General features: G+C 46.6%; 1 protein-coding gene and 1 long non-coding RNA gene across 10 annotated transcripts in view; both read right to left on the bottom strand.

Moving 5' to 3' along the window:
- LOC137431748 (uncharacterized) overlaps positions 1 to 13,789 on the bottom strand; it is a 180,388-nt gene extending 166,599 nt beyond the window's left edge. For 3 of the 9 annotated variants that reach the window (XM_068123415.2, XM_068123416.2, XM_068123411.2), the window contains exon 1: positions 13,506 to 13,784. Coding sequence is in view for 5 of the 9 variants with exons in the window: in XM_068123407.2 (XP_067979508.2) it covers positions 5,564 to 5,650 (87 nt within the window). In the remaining 4 variants the exon portion in view is untranslated. Of the gene's footprint in view, positions 1 to 5,563; positions 5,666 to 6,015; positions 6,089 to 9,397; positions 9,458 to 13,505 lie in introns of those variants that run through there. The other 6 variants (XM_068123407.2, XM_068123410.2, XM_068123406.2 and 3 more) reach the window with 4 other exon arrangements.
- A 139-nt stretch (positions 13,790 to 13,928) lies between these two features.
- On the bottom strand, positions 13,929 to 14,587 carry LOC144893019 (uncharacterized). Its single transcript, XR_013624183.1, has 2 exons — positions 14,496 to 14,587; positions 13,929 to 14,331 (listed from the first exon to the last, which is right to left on the bottom strand). It is a non-coding gene; the product is annotated as an uncharacterized LOC144893019 (long non-coding RNA).
- Between the last annotated feature and the right edge of the window lie 5,468 nt (positions 14,588 to 20,055).

A 20,055-nucleotide genomic window follows, 5' to 3' on the forward strand; every position in this document is an offset into this window, starting at 1 on the left:
ACCATCATAGAATCCACTATTAATTCTTCATTGTATCAGAGGGTGCTTGAGGATAATGTGAGGCCATCTGTCGGCAAGTTGAAGCTCAACCGAAGGTGGACCTTGCAATATGACATTGACCCTAAACATACCAGTAAATCCACCAAGGAATGGCTGAAAAGAAAGAAATGGAGGGTTCTGGAATGGCCAAGTCAAAGCCCGGATCTAAATCCCATCGACATGTTGTGGGGGTATTTGAAACGAGCTGTGCATGCAAGAAACCCCTCAAACATAGCATAGCTGAAAGAATTCTGCATGGAGGAGTGGGCAAAAAATTCTCCCAGTCGATGTCAGAGACTGGTAGACAGTTATAAGAAACGCCTACTTGAGGTTATTTCTGCCAAAAGGGGGCAATACCACCTATTAGAGCCAAGGGTGTACTTACTTTTTCCACATGTGAAATTTGCATTTATGTTTATTTAAATTATACAATGGACTACAAAATGTAAATGTTTCATGATATTTGTTATACGTAGTGTGTTCAAAAAGTATGCGACCTTTATTTTTCGTGCGTAAAAAAAAAGAAGCTAGGGAGGCATTGATTGGTGCACGTATGTAGGTGATCCCAATGCGCACGTGTGAATTTTTTCCCACCTGCAGAAGCTGTCATTCGACGGCAGACCGCCGATGAGTGAGGACATGGAAGTGAGCGCCGTCGGATTTTCGTTTTTGACAAAATTAAGGAAAAACTTGAACAACGCTACTGCATCAAATTTTGTGTAACTTTGTGTAACAACTTTTTTTGGCCTCGGGGATGTTGGATGCTTCCATTGTGATGACTGCAACTTGGTTTCTGGGTCGTACCCATAAACCCAGGACTCATCACCAGTGATCACTGTTGAGGAAGCTGGGATCGCTGTTCACAGTCTCCAGCATGTCCTGTGCGATCTCCAAACGGAGTTGCTTCTGCTCAATCGTTAGCAGCTTTGGTACGAACTTCGCTGAGATTCTCCTGAAGCCCAAATCCTCCTTCATAATGGAATGAATGGTGTTGAATCTTGCGGATCGTTTCCACTTGGGAATCGCCAAGCTTTACACAAAATTTGATGCAGTAGCGTTGTTCAAGTTTTTCTGTCATTTTGTCAAAAACGAAAATCCGACGGCGCTCACTTACATGTCCTCACTCATCGGCGGTCTGCCGTCGAATGACAGCTTCTGCAGGTGGGAAAAAATTCACGCGTGCGCATTAGGATCGCCTACATACGTGCACCAATCAACGCCTCCCTAGCTTCCTTTTTATTTTTATTTTATACGCACGAAAAATAACGGTCGGATACTTTTTGAACATAGTATTATATCACATTTATTGTTCAATATTGTTGAAATGAAGATCAAATAGCTGTATGTTGAAATATGTTGAAAAAGTCAAAACTTTACATGGGGTGTACTTACTTTTTCACGTGAATGAATGAAAATGAATGAATGTATGTATGTATGTATGTATGTATGTATGTATGTATGTATGTATGTATGTATGTATGTATGTATGTATGTATGTATGTATGTATGTATGCATGTATGCATGTATGCATGTATGCGTATATATATATATATATATATATATATATATATATATATATATATATATATATATATATATATATATATATATATATATATATATATATATATATATATATATATGTATGTATGTATACAGTCATACCCCATTTTACGCCATTCCGACCTACGTCAAATCCGACTTTACGCCACTCTTCTCGAGTAAATTTCAGTTCAGCGAACGTCATTATGTGCGACTTTACGCCACTCCTACATAATCATCTCCTTTATCTCGAAGGAGGAGAAGACCATGCCAGGCTACAAAGTCGCGAAGGAGCGGCTAAGGCTAATGCTTGGGGGTAATTGCACCGGCGACCAAGCTGAAGCCACTCTTGGTGTATCTTGGTGTATCATGTGTGTGAGTATGAGGATGAGCTATAGGCGCAAATGAGGAATTGAATGAGGATCTTTGGAATGAACTTGGTGAAATGAGGCATTGGTCGAGAATGGTTGTGTGTGAGAATCTGGTTATCGTTGAACTTGGGGAAATGAGGCAATGGTCTGGGATGACCGGAGAAAGTGTCCGAGTGGTGTATTGATGACATGTGTAATGGTGTTGAGTGATTGACTTGCATGGGGTGCAAGTGGATAAATGGAGAGAATACTTGGTGTGTGGGAATAAATGGTGTGTGGAGTGAGTAGTGTGGATTGAGTGGTGTGGAGTGCATGGTGCGAAGGAGTGGATGGGGGAGGATGGACCCCTTCAGAATTACTCAGGGAGGGTAGTTTAAAGTTAGGTAGAGGGAGTAGGTAAATTGTTTGGAAATTGACATCTGTGGTGCAGGGAGTAGCAAGTTGTTGTTGATGCATATCCTTGTAAAGAACCGATCGACGTGTGCATGTGCACATGTGGATGGATTTGCAAATGCCTGCCTGTACGTCGTCGTTTCTGCGTATATCGCATCGTCCAAAAATAAATAAGCAAGCAACTTCGGCCGCTCGAGGAAAGACGGGGCACGCCTACGACTCGGAGGCGAGCGTCGATCCCCGGGGCAGCTGGGTTCACAGAACCCTGAGCTCGTTCGTTCGTCACAGACTCGACACGACCACCGGTAAACTGCTCGGACAGGGACACGTTGGGTAAAGCACGCCGTGGTGAAGCGGGCCGCGGAGCCACTCGGCACACAAGCCAGCTCACGGTCGACACGTCCGTGCCGGTCACCCCGTTCGAGGAGAAGACCCGACCGATAGAAAACAAGAGAGGGACTCCCGACGGGGAGCGGCAAAGATTCAGAAAAAAGCCGCAGCCTCCTCCAGTTATTTACTCTAGTTTTACGAATTACGGTGTTTGTCTTCATTTTAAGGCATTTTTAAGACATTACGCCCGGTTTACGTAAAAAACCGAGTTACGTCACGGCTTCTGGAACCAATTAATGACGTAGGCCGGGGTATTACTGTATATATATATATGGTATCTGTAATCTGGTTCTCCAACCTCATGAGCGAACATCATGACGTCATCGCCATGCATGTCCGCATTGCCTGCAAAGCTCCAGAGGAACCATCTAGCAGTGCGTCATTATGGATTATAAATTCAGATACTGTCACAAGTGCATGCAAAACTCAGTTACCGACCTGGTTTCGCCCTTGTTGGGGCTTCATTAGGGCAACGCAGTGAGCCTTCCATACACTTGTAACTCTGTGAACCTTTCGGTTTTTTTTTATATCAGTCACTACCATGTGGCAGGCGGTGCTTATCGCTCCCAGCAAGGTGCAGCAGCAGCTGTATGGGACACCTTGCTGGCGGTTCTCCACTGATATGAAGGTCGCATAGTGACTGATGTGTGTGTGTGTGTGTGTGTGTGTGTGTGTGTGTGTGTGTGTGTGTGTGTGTGTGTGTGTGTGTGTGTGTGTGTGTGTGTGTGTGTGTGTGTGTGTGTGTGTGTGTGTGTGTGTGTGTGTGTGTGTGTGTGTGTGTGTGTGTGTGTGTGTATATATATATATATACATATATATATATATATATATATATATATATATATATATATATATATATATATATATATATATATATATATATATATATATATATATATATATACTGTATATATATATATATATATATAAAGAGTTGAATGCAACACAAAACCTCTTCTTCCTCTTCTTCTTCCTCATCATCTTGCTGCTCATCTGCCAAATTATCCCTAGCTCTTTTTTACTCCAACAAAGGGCTAACACCCAAAACGCCAGCTTCTCGCTTCCCACGACAGTTATTATACCTCAATCAATGTCCGATTGATTTCATCCATTATCCCTGCACCGATTTCGTGTGTACATAATAAGAGCCCCAGATAAGTAAAAGCGGTCAGTCCCACATCCATAGCCTTGTAGCGTTAAGTGCATCGGTCTTGGAAGCAGTCTCACATGCAGGCAATAGCTTTGGTGTGTTATGACAACAGCTTCAATTACAACCAGGCCGACCTGATGAAGCCTCGATTTCAAAGATGTATCAAGATATGAAATCACAACAAATAAATCAGTGGTTCAATGCTAAGAAAGGCTGAAAAGACACTAAGTACAATAGCAGAAGATTGCAATTGGTGGTAGGGGCCCAAAACCATGGAAAATGTTTTACACGTTTGACTATTCTCAGGGATACTGAACCGCCTTTAGATGCCATTTTTCCCCGCAGAGCAGTGGTTTGCCTTTTTCGGGCACGGTGGTCCCCTTTTTGAAGCAATGTTTTACGGCCGGATGCCCTTATTACCAGTGAACTGGTACTCAATTTGCCGACCTCGGAAGGATGACAGGCTGAGTCAACCCCCTGGTGTTAATTCAGCGATCGACCGGGATTCGAACCCAGGATCCTAGGATCCCAAGCTGGCACCTTAACCGCTAAGCCAACACCAGGCTGCGGCAAGAGCAGGGATGAAGCAGGAAAAAAATAAAAATAAAGCAAAACAAGAGTTGGCCGTTTAAACTCTGCCAACTATGTGCTGAACCATCTGGCAATATTCAGAAAGATAAAGCTGCAGTTTTTGTGTGTGTCTGTGTAAATCAACTTGTGGGATCATACATATTTAATGCCTCTCGACGCTTACGTGTGAAGTATCGCCAACGCGATGCACGACCTCCGTCCTCAGACTCAGCGTGTTTAGCCCCTGGGTCCTTCAAAAAGGCTAACCACGCTGTCCGACGGCCTCGCACTTGGCCCGTTGGAGCAATATAAATGAAGAAAAAACCTCTCCGGCCCGGCACTATGCCGCAGCACATACCCTTGGACACACACTTCATAATTTTTGTAATTTTTGAAAGAAATTCCATTTATCACAAGATGTCATACTGCATATTATAAGAGAAACGATGACGATTTTAATACCGGCAACCACCAAATTTCCACCATGCATATACACACCCACGCACGCACGCTAGCACTGGCAAACAGCTCAAAGTTGGGTGTGCATACCACTGAGCTATCTCCACCACCAGCCACCATCTCAAAATGGGCCTTCAATAGTAAAACACCCAATCCACCACAAGCTACATTGGTTATACAATCTCCATTATCTAGATAGATCGTGCATTAACAAATATGTGAGAATTCATCATTCCAATGTCTAAAGTTGCAGCACGGGTGACATTTATAAAGGAGGGGATGGTGGAAGGAAAGAACAGCAGCAGCACTAACCATGTAAACTCCAAACTGTCATGTAAACGTCTGATGTTTCGCCGCAGCTGCACTGTTGAAGGAAACATTTCTGTTCAATGTGTATGGATCCAAGGATTGTACATCACGAGGAAACTCGGACAAAGGCGGCGGCAAACGTGACCCATTAACACGCATGCTATATCCACTGGAGGCATAGATTTATTTATCATCGATGAACTAACCCCATTCGTCACCTTAAACAAATCTCATACCGACATGCCATTGCTGATTGCCATTTAACCTCCAGGTAAGGAAGTTGGGCTGTACAGCACACAAAGGTCGAGTCTTTTCAAGACAGCCAAACAAGCAACGAACCAACATTGTGCAGTCCTTGGAATATGGAGATCTCTTGTCCAAGTCCGAAGCAGGTTCCACGCTGCTTAGCTTTGATGCGATTGACATTCGATTCCACGGCTCTCAAAATGGGCGATTCAAAACATTTCACGATGGATTGCGATCTGGTGCAAGCAGAGCAAGAAGAAGAAGAATCTTCAAGGGCTGCAGAACATCTCATTTTGAGTATTGGGATCCATGACTCGAAACAAATTGCTACGAATGTGTCGATCATGAAGAATAGCGTGCATGTACAGTTTCTGCTGTGATGTAAGATTTTCTAGTAAAATAAATATCAACCCATGTGGGAGCATTTCTGATCCATGTCATTCTGTAACTGGCTTCCCAGGACCGACATTCGACTGAGTAAGTAACTAGTTTATGATGCCGGTCAAAACTCGCCTGCACGAAAGACATGGTTACCATCCACCAACCAGTGCGAGCAGACAGGACACCCAACTTAGCGTCCTCCCGATGGACGGCACATGCATCGACGTCTCACCATGCCTGCGAAACACCAGTGACAGTTGAATCCAAGTTAAACAGCTCAAAGATGAGTGTGCATACCACTGAGCTATCTCCCCTGCCAGCCAGCATCTCAAAAAGGCCCTTCAATAGTAAAACACCCAATCCACCACAAGCTACATTGGTTATACAAGTGGAACACAAGCTACAGGTAACCGTGTCCGATTTGCTACCTTGGGACATGGCAGTTTAATGTGCAAAGGTGCCATGTGCAACGACAAACGTTTACAAAACAAGCAGGTTGGCAAGGCGCACAATAACCTGTTTATATATTGATGGCCAACAACAGCAGACACCTGGCACGTGAGCAACGAACCACCCACAGAATTCTTAAAAGCGGAACTGGAATAACCACCACATGGACTCAACTCGGGCCTGAATAGGTTAGCAGACAAACATTTATCGAGGACAGTTAGTTATTTCTACTCTCAATTGTGGCAGCTTGTACACGAGCAAAATCAACTTGACTAAAGATAGCTAGACTCGAATTTCACTTCCTAAATGTGTACAGCTATTAAAGATGTCACTTGGACCAGACAGGGTTCTTCATTTCCATTAAAAAACCCATTATGCCTGGGTGGGAGAGAGGTTGGGTGGGGTGACCAGACATATAATTAAAAACGAGTTGACACTGTTGCAAAACAGAAAACGAGAAGGGCACTCCGTAGAGGCAATTCCTCCGCCAGGCTGAACGGTTTATGTTTTGTATCCCACTGATAGGCCGGATCTGGATTCAGACCTGAACCAACATCGAATCGGCTTGTTATTGCCACCTAACCAACTCATCCCACAAGTTTAGTCATACCGTAATATGGGGTGAATAGGGACAGCAAGGTGAATAGGGACACAAACTGAAAAAAAGTTAGGGAAACTTTTTTCGCTGAAAATTGATTTATAACCAAACTGATTTGTTGATATTTGGGTTGAAAGTGTTCTCTCGTTTTTTTTAAAAAGCAACTTATAGTCCCTATTGACCCCATATATGGGTTAAATAGGATTTTTATGGCTGCCCCTATTCACCCCGTTTTATGGGTGAATAGGGACAGTCACTGATACAAAAAAATAATAATCAAGAAACAATCCAGAGTTGCCAACTTATTGCTAAATTGATAGCTCAGATGGATGCACATAATATGGCACCCATAATATAAACCACGGTGCCAATGAAAAAAAATATGGGATAAAAAGTTTCTCCAAACTGTCCCTATTTCTTGATTATTTGTTTGTATCAGTGACTGTCCCTATTCACCCGTAAAACGGGGTGAATAGGGACAGCCATAAAAATCCTATTTAACCAATATATGGGGTTAATAGGGACTATAAGTTGCTTTTTTTTAAAACAAGAGAACACTTTCAACCCAAATATCAACAAATCAGTATGGTTATCAATTTTCAGCAAAAAAAGTTTCCGAACTTTTTTTCAGTTTGTGTCCCTATTCACCTTGCTGTCACCCCATTTTACGGTAACTCGTGAAATATAATCATCCACTTTAGGTGGCACAGGTAAAAAATATAACCTCCATCCACCTTCGGTGGCAGAGGTAAACAGATTCCCTTGAAAAAAAAACTAGAACATTCTTCGACCGAAATGCCTCCACCCACATTGTTACATTAATACATTCTTGCAGCAAGTTTCATTAAAATCCCTGAAGCTTTTCTCAAGCATCACATTTTTACCCGACATGACCTCTGACCTTAAACTGAAATGTAATCAGTTCATCTTTACATCATTATACATACTTGTACCAAGTTTGGCCAAAATCCCATTACTGGTTCACAATTTAGCGCAGTAACAGAATTTTTACCGAATAGGACATCTGACCTTTGACCTCTTCACCCCATAGTCTAATCAGTTCATATTCGCATCATTATACATACTTGTACCAAGTTTGGTCAAAATCCCATCTCTGGTTCACAATTTCACACAGTAACAGAATTTTTACCTAATAGGACATCTGACCTTTGACCTCTTCATCCCATAGTCGAATCAATTCATCTTTGCATTATAATATATACTTGTACCAACATTGGTCAAAATCCTATCACTGGTTCACAATTTAGCACAGCAACAGAATTTTTACTGAATAGGACATCTGACCTTTGACCTCTTCATCCCATAGTCTAATCAGTTCATCTTTGCATCATTATACATACTTGTACAAACATTGGTCAAAATCCCATCACTGGTTCACAATTTAGCACAGCAACAGAATTTTTACTGAATAGGACATCTGACCTTTGACCTCTTCATCCCATAGTCTAATCAGTTCATATTCGCATCATTATACATACTTATACCAAGTTTGGCCAAAATCCCATCACTGGTTCACATGTTTACAGGATTTTCACCAAACATGACCTTTGACCTCTTGACCCCATAATCAATCTTTGCATCATTATACATACCTGTTCAGAGTTCGACTTGGATCCCTTCACCCATTCTTAAGTTATCGCGGTAACGAAAACCTATGACGGACGGACAACCCGAAAACATAATGCCTCTGGCAACCTCGCGGCGTTGGCATAAAAACATACAGGAAAACCAACGACAATGAAACCACGAGATAGATAAACAAAATGAAAACTTAGGCAAAGCCCAAAGGCCTTGAGTTGACAGATGGCCAGACAAGAATAGCACGTCGAGACGTCAGAGTCGTGAGCACGTGGTAAAGCCAAAAGCTACTCAAAACTTGGGTTCTTCACCTCACAGTTTAATATGACAAATACACCGGCTGACAATTTACCATGAGTACAGTATCTGTTCAACACCCACAAGGTTCAAGAAGACTTTCGCAATCAAAATGTGAAGCAGTCAAAACCTTGCGACAGAGAATATGGTGAAATGTAATAACGCGTTGTTGCTCACACACTGCCACGGTGCAGTGCATCGACATCGACAAACCCGATAAAAAAAAAAATTCCCAAACAGTCGCATCTTTCTCCAAAGCAAAACTCCGAGTGTTGAGACATGTTGAGAGTGGGCGATTGACGTCGCAGTAGCACACAGGTCGAGAGTGGGTGTATCCACCTGTCGACCTCAAACCATCTCAATCTCTCCACCTGTCTGCTGCTATCGTGAGATTTAGTTGCAAAAACAAAACTTGTTAAAAAGCCATATTTCAATATGATTGAACATTTCCGAGATACTGGTACCTCTCCATGACCAAAACAAACATGACCACCAGCAATCCGAGGAGATTCACACGAAAACATGGAAAACAAACATCTCAAATCCCATTCATTCACAAATTCAAACCAAGACAAACTTCCTGACTTGTAAACAGCACTCACGTTGAACTTCCTGACATCACACCTGGACAAATCATTCTCATTCATCTTTCTCCTATCCAAGCTCGTTTCACCTTGAGTGGTTACTTATCAACCTATAAATACACACACTACCGTATACAAGTTTTATTAAACACGATTGATTGCCTTGTTTTTATTTAGTTATTTTACTTATTTCTATTTCCTTTTGTTTCACATCTTCTCAAGCTCAGCCTTCATCTTTTCTTTCTCCACGACCATTTACTCTACAATTACTATGATCCACCTATCTTATTTTCCCCTCGATAAAATTTCTACACTGAATACCCACACCTGACTGGCAGTCTGCCAGCTTACTCCTCAATCTCCCCACCTGTCTGCTACCTCAATCTTCCCTTCTTAACTACCCCAATCGCCCGCTCTCTCTCTCTCTCGACCTGTGCTCCATCAATCACCCACTCTCAACCTGGAAGCTCCATCAATCACCCACTCTCAACCTGTGCTCCGACAATCACCCACTCTCAACCTGTGCTCCGTCAATCACCCACTCTCAACCTGTGCTCCGACAATCACCCACTCTCAACCTGTGCTACGTCAATCACCCACTCTCAACCCGTGCTACGTCAATCACCCACTCTCAACCCGTGCTACGTCAATCACCCACTCAACCTGTGTGCTACGTCAATCACCCACTCAACCTGTGTGCTACGTCAATCACCCACTCAACCTGTGTGCTACGTCAATCACCCACTCAACCTGTGTGCTACGTCAATCACCCACTCAACCTGTGTGCTACGTCAATCACCCACTCAACCTGTGTGCTACGTCAATCACCCACTCAACCTGTGTGCTACGTCAATCACCCACTCAACCTGTGTGCTACGTCAATCACCCACTCAACCTGTGTGCTACGTCAATCACCCACTCAACCTGGGTACTACGTCAATCACCCACTCTCAACCTGTGTGCTATGTCAATCACCCACTCTCAACCTGTGTACTACGTCAATCACCCACTCTCAACCTGTGTGCTCCATCAATCACCGACTCTCAACCTGTGTGCTACGTCAATCACCCACTCTCAACCTGTGTGCTCCATCAATCACCCACTCAACCTGTGTGCTACGTCAATCACGCACTCAACCTGTGTGCTACGTCAATCACCCACTCAACCTGTGTGCTACGTCAATCACGCACTCAACCTGTGTGCTACGTCAATCACCCACTCAACCTGGGTACTACGTCAATCACCCACTCTCAACCTGTGTGCTACGTCAATCACCCACTCAACCTGTGTGCTACGTCAATCACGCACCCAACCTGTGTGCTACGTCAATCACCCACTCAACCTGGGTACTACGTCAATCACCCACTCTCAACCTGTGTGCTACGTCAATCACCCACTCTCAACCTGTGTGCTCCATCAATCACCCACTCTCAACCTGTGTGCTACATCAATCACCCACTCAACCTGTGTGCTCCATTAATCACCCACTCTGAAGCTGTGTGCTACGTCAATCAACCACTCAACCTGTGTGCTACATCAATCACCCACTCTGAACCTGTGTGCTCCATCAATCACCCACTCTCAACCTGTGTGCTACGTCAATCAACCACTCAACCTGTGTGCTACATCTATCACCCACTCTGAACCTGTGTGCTACGTCAATCAACCACTCAACCTGTGTGCTACATCAATCACCCACTCTGAACCTGTGTGCTACATCAATCACCCACTCTGAACCTGTGTTCTACGTCAATCAACCACTCAACCTGTGTGGTACATCAATCACCCACTCAACCTGTGTGCTCCATCAATCACCCACTCTCAACCTGTGTACTACGTCAATCACCCACTCAACCTGTGTTCTACGTCAATCACCCACTCAACCTGTGTTCTACGTCAATCACCCACTCAACCTGTGTGCTACGTCAATCACACACTCAACCTGTGTGCTACATCAATCACCCACTCTGAACCTGTGTTCTACATCAATCACCCACTCAACCTGTGTGCTACATCAATCACCCACTCTGAACCTGTGTGCTACATCAATCACCCACTCTAAACCTGTGTTCTACGTCAATCACCCACTCAACCTGTGTGCTACATCAATCACCCACTCTGAACCTGTGTGCTCCATCAATCACCCACTCTCAACCTGTGTACTACGTCAATCACCCACTCAACCTGTGTTCTACGTCAATCACCCACTCAACCTGTGTTCTACGTCAATCACACACTCAACCTGTGTGCTACGTCAATCACACACTCAACCTGTGTGCTACGTCAATCACACACTCAACCTGTGTGCTACGTCAATCACACACTCAACCTGTGTGCTACATCAATCACCCACTCTGAACCTGTGTTCTACATCAATCACCCACTCAACCTGTGTGCTACATCAATCACCCACTCTAAACCTGTGTGCTACATCAATCACCCACTCTGAACCTGTGTTCTACGGCAATCAACCACTCAACCTGTGTGCTACATCAATCACCCACTCAACCTGTGTGCTCCATCAATCACCCACTCTCAACCTGTGTACTACGTCAATCACCCACTCAACCTGTGTTCTACGTCAATCACCCACTCTGAACCTGTGTGCTACGTCAATCAACCACTCAACCTGTGTGCTACATCAATCACCCACTCTGAACCTGTGTTCTACGTCAATCAACCACTCAACCTGTGTGCTCCATCAATCACCCACTCTCAACCTGTGTGCTCCATCAATCACCCACTCTCAACCTGTGTACTACGTCAATCACCCACTCAACCTGTGTTCTACGTCAATCACCCACTCAACCTGTGTGCTACATCAATCACCCACTCTGAACCTGTGTTCTACATCAATCACCCACTCAACCTGTGTGCTCCATCAATCACCCACTCTGAACCTGTGTTCTACGTCAATCATCCCCCCTCTCCTCGTGGCTGCCACCTCATCTAATTGGTATCTAAATAACGTCGCTCCACCTCGTCGTTCTCCCTTCTTTTGCTGCTCCCTCACTCATCACCGATACGCCCATCGCGTCAGCTCTTTTGGTATTTAACTAGTTCAGGCCCACAACTCTCAACCTCCACAACTCTCAACCTCCACAACTCTCAACCTCCACAACTCTCAACCTCCACAACTCTCAACCTCCACAACTCTCAACCTCCACAACTCTCAACCTCCACAACTCTCAACCTCCACAACTCTCAACCTCCACAACTCTCAACCTCCACAACTCTCAACCTCCACAACTCTCAACCTCCACAACTCTCAACCTCCACAACTCTCAACCTCCACAACTCTCAACCTCCACCACTCTCAACCTCCACCACTCTCAACCTCCACCACTCTCAACCTCCACCACTCTCAACCTCCACCACTCTCAACCTCCACCACTCTCAACCTCCACCACACTCACCTCCACCACACTCACCTCCACCACCACACTCACCTCCACCACACTCACCTCCACCACCACACTCACCTCCACCACCACACTCACCTCCACCACCACCTCCACCACCACACTCACCTCCACCACCACACTCACCTACACCACACTCACCTCCACCACCACCACTCTCACCTCCACCACCACCACTCTCACCTCCACCACCACCACTCTCACCTCCACCACCACCACTCTCACCTCCACCACCACCACCACTCTCACCACTCACCTTCACCACTCACCTCCACCACCACACCACCACCACACACCCACCACCACACATCCACCACCACCCATCCACCACCACTCACCACCACCACCCACCTCCACCACCACCACCACCCACCTCCACCACCACCACCACAGTTCCCGCTCTTCCTTTACTTTCCGAAGTGTGCTTGAAACATTCCCACCAACCCCGTCATCATCAATGAACCAACTCACAAACATCTTTCCCAACCACATCGCAAATCATTCTCAGTCTCCCACTCACGGCCCACATTTAGTTTACGTCTGTACCTTTTACCTCATAGTCATACCTGTTCCTCTCATCACACCCAATAAACCATTGACCCCTCATCACCCTCTTCCGCTTCACCTTATCGCGATGTCACTTCGCAAACATTTCTCTTTGCGTTTTTACCCTCCACACCTCTCCCCATGAGGCCCACACCGACCTGTCCGCCGCCTCCGGTGCTCCTCGGTGCCGCCACCGCGCCGTGAGGTACCCGCAGGGGCGGGAGAATCGACGATGGGAAAGGAGGAAGCGAGGACGACGAAGTGAAGCGGCCTCGCACGATCAGTTTAAAATCAAATAACGAGGGAGAGGGCCGGGAGAGAGAGACGAGGAACCAAAGGAAGCGCAATGCGAAGCTTTTAATCGCGGCCGGGCGTGGCACGGTGACGCTACCGGGTCGCTCCTCCCGGCATGATCGCTGGTTGTGTGCGGATTCTGCTGGTGTACCGCATCAACGCGTCACGTGACGATGACGTACCCAACCCTGCTTCGCGCGATGACGTTCATTCGCAAACTTAGGCAAGATAAAAAAAATGAGTTGGTGATCGTCCTTTTTTCTCAAAAGTTCGGGTAGGGAGGGAGGTTTTTATTTTTATTTTTTATTTTTTTTTCCTACTTTCCATTGAGTTTTGTTGACATGGAAAAATATGAAATAAAGACTCCTTTCTCCTCAAAATGATTTAATTTCTTCATTCATCTCACAGATTTACAGACATTGCCCAAATCTCTATGAAACACAGTGTTTGTGTGATTTTGGATGATGTTGAATGTCCTAGCTGAGCTTGGTAGTGAAAGGGCAAGACACCTGTACATGTATATCCACCATGACATCGGAAAAACAGATAAACACCATGCCCTTGGCACCTTGAAATTTAAGATGGCAGGTGGCAGGCAAGTACAAAAAGCATCATCACGGGCAGCATTCATGAGGACACTAAAAACAGTTGGTCGACTATCGGGTTCCATCCTGTGATCCGTGGCCGTGTCTGCAGCCAACACAAATTTGAGAAATGAGCCAAGAGTCTTTGTCACATCAGAAACTTTGCAAGCTGGTGAAACCTTCGTCATGTCGGTTTTACTGGGGCCGGCGAATACTTTGACAAAAGTACCGCGTGTATCGTCAGGCAATGGCTCCCTATCCCCATCATACTTGCCGTCTGAGAACTCTGCATAGAAGTCCGAGATTGTAACATCCAACTCGATATTGCACGCAAACCAGTCCTTCACCGTCTTGGAAGAGCCCTCACGGGCTATTGATGCGATCACAATAGGCATTTCAAGCCGATTCTAGCACGAATCGATACAGATTTCAGCGGGAAAAAGCTCACACAATAGCCGCCATGAATGGCAAACGTAAAATGGGTGAAGTTGCCTGAGGCACTTGCGACGCTCTGCGCAGCACGCACTGCGCAGCATGCGGTGCAGACGGCGCCAAATTTGACTGTGAAAAGATCGTTTTTGAATGATTTTTTTCAAAATAAAAAATAAAAAAAGTTTCGGGTCGGGCGGGGACGATCACCAACTCTTTTTTTTTATCTTGCCTTATGGTCGCCATAAACTTTGCCCGTTTCCTCAAACCGATGAAGAATCACGTTACGGAGTTTGTTTAATGGCGATTTAGACCGAACTTATTTACCTCCACGATGCTCGTGAAGTAATGGATACACATGATTACAGACGTACCTGAAATCACTGCCAACACCTGTGCTCGTGGACCTGAAAGGTATCCAATCAGAACGATAAGTATAAACCTTGCACATGATGTCCACCAGTCTTCAACCCACATTATTTACATTATATTGTAGGAGATTTTAATTAACTCCTATTACTATTTGTATTAAAGTGTAACAAGACTTGTCCTTTCATTTCATTGAGAAGCTCCATTGTATAATTCCACAGAATGTGATCATGGGTCTGGGATGGCCAACTGGGATGTGTGAAGCGACTTCATTTTCAGATGGACTGTGTCCTCAAAGTGTCCTCCATCAGAATTAACTAGGCCCAATGGCCAGCCACAAATTCCCACACGTCATGTGACGTCACCTGCCTCCTAAGTGGGATTTTCTTCATTCGGATGCAGCACAAGGCTGCGAGATTGTATCATTGGCTGAGGGCGTGGCTGTACGACTGATGCAATCAATGCCCACTGCTGGTGAACGCGGGAATATGTACTTTGTTCATGGTGCCGGAGATAGCTCGCCTCCTCTTGTAAGATCTTGAACGTCCATTAACGAATGCTATCAGACAAGACACCAAGTTTAACGTCCATCACACATTGATGAATATCACACACATTCCAGGCTACTCGCCACTCGCCAAGCAGCTTGCTATCACTCGCCAAGCAGCTTGCTATCACTCGCCAAGCAGCTTGCTATCACTCGCCAAGTCACTTGCTATCACTCGCCAAGCAGCTTGCTATCACTCGCCAAGTCACTTGCTATCACTCGCCAAGTCACTTGCTATCACTCGCCAAGCAGCTTGCTATCACTCGCCAAGCAGCTTGCTATCACTCGCCAAGTCGCTTGCTATCACTCGCCAAGTCACTTGCTATCACTCACCAAGTCACTTGCTGTCACTCGCCAAGGTGCTTGCTATCACTCGCCAAGGCGCTTGCTATCACTCGCCAAGGTGCTTGCTATCACTCGCCAAGGCGCTTGCTATCACTCGCCAAGGCGCTTGCTATCACTCGCCAAGCAGCTTGCTATCACTCGCCAAGGCGCTTGCTATCACTCGCCAAAGCGCTTGCTATCACTCGCCAAGTCGCTTGCTATCACTCACCAAGCAGCTTGCTGTCACGAGCCAAGTCACTTGCTATCACTCGCCAAGCAGCTTGCTATCACTCGCCAAGTCACTTGCTATCACTCACCAAGCAGCTTGCTATCACTCGCCAAGTCACTTGCTATCACTCTCCAAGCAGCTTGCTATCACTCGCCAATTCCCTTGCTATCACTCGCCAAGTCACTTGCTATCACTCGCCAAGCAGCTTGCTGTCACTCGCCAAGTCACTTGCTATCACTCGCCAAGCAGCTTGCTATCACTCGCCAAGCCACTTGCTATCACTTGCCAAGCAGCTTGCTTTCACTCGCCAAGTCACTTGCTATCACTCGCCAAGCAGCTTGCTATCACTCGCCAAGTCACTTGCTATCACTCACCAAGTCACTTGCTATCACCCTCCAAACAGCTTGCTATCACTCGCCAAGTCACTTGCTATCACTCGACAAGTCACTTGCTGTCACTCGCCAAGCAGCTTGCTATCACTCTCCAAGCAGCTTGCTGTCACGAGCCAAGTCACTTGCTATCACTCGCCAAGTCACTTGCTATCACTCGCCAAGCAGCTTGCTATCACTCGCCAAGTCACTTGCTATCACTCGCCAAGTCCCTTGCTATCACTCACCAAGTCACTTGCTCTCACTCGCCAAGCTGCTTGCTATCACTCGCCAAGTCACTTGCTATTACTCACAAAGTCACTTGCTATCACTCACCAAGCGGATTGCGATCACTCGCCAAGTCACTTGCTATCACTCACAAAGTCACTTGCTATCACTCACCAAGTCACTTGCTATAACTCACCAAGCAGATTGCTATCACTCGCCAAGTGGATTGCTATCTCTCGCCAAGTGGCTTGCTATCACTCACCAAGCAGATTGCTATCACTCGCCAAGCGGATTGCTATCACTCGCCAAGTGGCTTCCCATCACTCGCCAATCGGATTGCTATCACTCGACAAGTGGCTTGCTAACATTCGCCAAGCGGATTGCTGTCACTCGCCAGGCAGCTTGCTATCGATCGCCAAGCGCATTGCTATCTCTTGCCAAGTGGCTTGCTATCATTCGCCAAGTGGCTTGCTAACACTCGGGAAGCGGCTTGCTATCACTTACCAGGCAGCTTGCTATCGAATGCCAAGCGCATTGCTATCTCTTGCCAAGTGACTTGCTATCACTCGCCAAGTGGCTTGCTATCACTCGCCAGGTGGCTTGCTATCACTCGCCAGGTGGCTTGCTATCGATCGCCAAGCGCATTGCTATCTCTTGCCAAGTGACTTGCTATCACTCGCCAAGTGGCTTGCTAACACTCGCCAAGTGGATTGCTATCACTCGCCAGGCAGCTTGCTATCGATCGCCAAGCACATTTCTATCTCTTGCCAAGTGGCTTGCTATCATTCGCCAAGCAGCTTGCTATCATTCGCCAGGCAGCTTGCTATCGATCGCAAAGCGCATTGCTATCTCTTGCCCAGTGGCTTGCTATCATTCGTCAAGCAGCTTGCTATCATTCGGCAAACGGATTGCTAACACCCGCCAAGCGGATTGCTATCACTCGCCAAGTGGCTTCCTATCACTCGCCAAGTGGCTTCCTGTCACTTGCCAAGCTGCTTGCGAACACTCGCGGATTGCTATCCCTCACCAGGCTGCTTGCTATCAGTCACCAACGGATTGCTATTACCGCAAGCGGATTGCTATCACTCGCCAAGCGGATTGCTGTCACTCGCCAAGTGGCTTGCTATCCCTCACCTAGCTGTTTGCTAATACTTGCCAAGCGGATTGCTATCCCTCACCTAGCTGCTTAGTAATACTCGCTAAGCGGATTGCTAATACTCGCCAAGCGGATTGCTATCACTCGCCAAGTGGCTTGCTATCACTCGCCAAGCGGATTGCTATCACTCGCCAAGCAGATTGCTATCACTCGCCAAGCGGATTGCTATCCCTCGCCGAGCTGCTTGCTAATACTCGCCAAGCTTATTGCTATCACTCGCCAGGTGGCTTGCTATCACTCGCCAAGCGGATTGCTCTCACTCGCCAAGCGGATTGCTATCACTCGCCAAGCGGATTGCTATCCCTCGCCGAGCTGCTTGCTAATACTCGCCAAGCTTATTGCTATCACTCGCCAAGAGGATTGCTATCACCTGCCAAGTGGCTTCTTAATAATCGCCAAGCGGATTGCTATCACTCACCAAGAGGATTGCTTTCACTCGCCAAGTGGCTTGCTATCATTCGCCAAGCAGCTTGCTATCATTCGCCAGACAGCTTGCTATCAATCGCCAAGCAGCTTGCTATCATTCGCCAGGCAGCTTGCTATCATTCGCCAAGCAGCTTGCTATCATTCGCCAGGCAGCTTGCTATCGATCGCCAAGCGCATTGCTATCTCTTGCCAAGTGGCTTGCTATCATTCGCCAAGCAGCTTGCTATCATTCGCCAGGCAGCTTGCTATCGATCGCCAAGCGCATTGCTATCTCTTGCCCAGTGGCTTGCTATCATTCGCCAAGCAGCTTGCTATCATTCGCCAGGCAGCTTCCTATCGATCACCTAGCGCATTGCTATCTCTTGTCCAGTGGCTTGCTATCATTCGCCAAGCAGCTTGCTATCATTCGCCAGGCAGCTTCCTATCGATCACCTAGCGCATTGCTATCTCTTGCCAAGTGGCTTGCTATCATTCGCCAAATGGCCTTCTATCACTTACCAAGCAGCTTTCTATCACTCGCCAAGAGGATCACTCGCCAGGCGGATTGCTATCACTCGCCAAGCGGATTGCTGTCACTCGCCAAGTGGATTGCTGTCACTCGCCAAGCGGCTTGCTATCACACGCCAAGCGGATTGCTATCACTCGCCAGCGGCTTGCTATCATTCGCCAAGCAGCATGCTAACATTCGCCAGGCAGCTTGCTATCGATCGCCAAGCGCATTGCTATCTCTTGCCCAGTGGCTTGCTATCATTCGCCAAGCAGCTTGCTATCATTCGCCAGGCAGCTTGCTATCGATCGCCAAGCGCATTGCTATCTCTTGCCCAGTGGCTTGCTATCATTCGCCAAGCAGCTTGCTATCATTCGCCAGGCAGCTTCCTATCGATCACCTAGCGCATTGCTATCTCTTGCCCAGTGGCTTGCTATCATTCGCCAAGCAGCTTGCTATCATTCGCCAGGCAGCTTCCTATCGATCACCTAGCGCATTGCTATCTCTTGCCAAGTGGCTTGCTATCATTCGCCAAATGGCCTTCTATCACTTACCAAGCAGCTTTCTATCACTCGCCAAGAGGATCACTCGCCAGGCGGATTGCTATCACTCGCCAAGCGGATTGCTATCACTCGCCAAGTGGATTGCTGTCACTCGCCAAGCGGCTTGCTATCACATGCCAAGCGGATTGCTATCACTCGCCAGCGGCTTGCTATCATTCGCCAAGCAGCATGCTAACATTCGCCAGGCAGCTTGCTATCGATCGCCAAGCGCATTGCTATCTCTTGCCCAGTGGCTTGCTATCATTCGCCAGACAGCTTGCTATCATTCGCCAAGCAGCTTGCTATCATTCGCCAGGCAGCTTGCTATCATTCGCCAAGCAGCTTGCTATAATTCTCCAGGCAGCTTGCTATCGATCGCCAAGCGCATTGCTATCTCTTGCCCAGTGGCTTGCTATCATTCGCCAAGCAGCTTGCTGTCATTCGCCAGGCAGCTTGCTATCGATTGCCAAGCGCATTGCTATCTCTTGCCAAGTGGCTTGCTATCATTCGCCAAGCAGCTTGCTATCATTCGCCAGGCAGCTTGCTATCGATTGCCAAGCGCATTGCTATCTCTTGCCCAGTGGCTTGCTATCATTCGCCAAGCAGCTTGCTATCATTCGCCAGGCAGCTTGCTATCGATCGCCAAGCGCATTGCTATCTCTTGCCAAGTGGCTTGCTATCATTCGCCAAGCAGCTTGCTATCATTCGCCAGGCAGCTTGCTATC

The sequence above is a fragment of the Myxine glutinosa genome, chromosome 7 (genome assembly GCF_964187855.1).
Source record: "Myxine glutinosa chromosome 7, kmMyxGlut1.1, whole genome shotgun sequence".
Classification (NCBI taxonomy): domain Eukaryota; kingdom Metazoa; phylum Chordata; class Myxini; order Myxiniformes; family Myxinidae; genus Myxine; species Myxine glutinosa.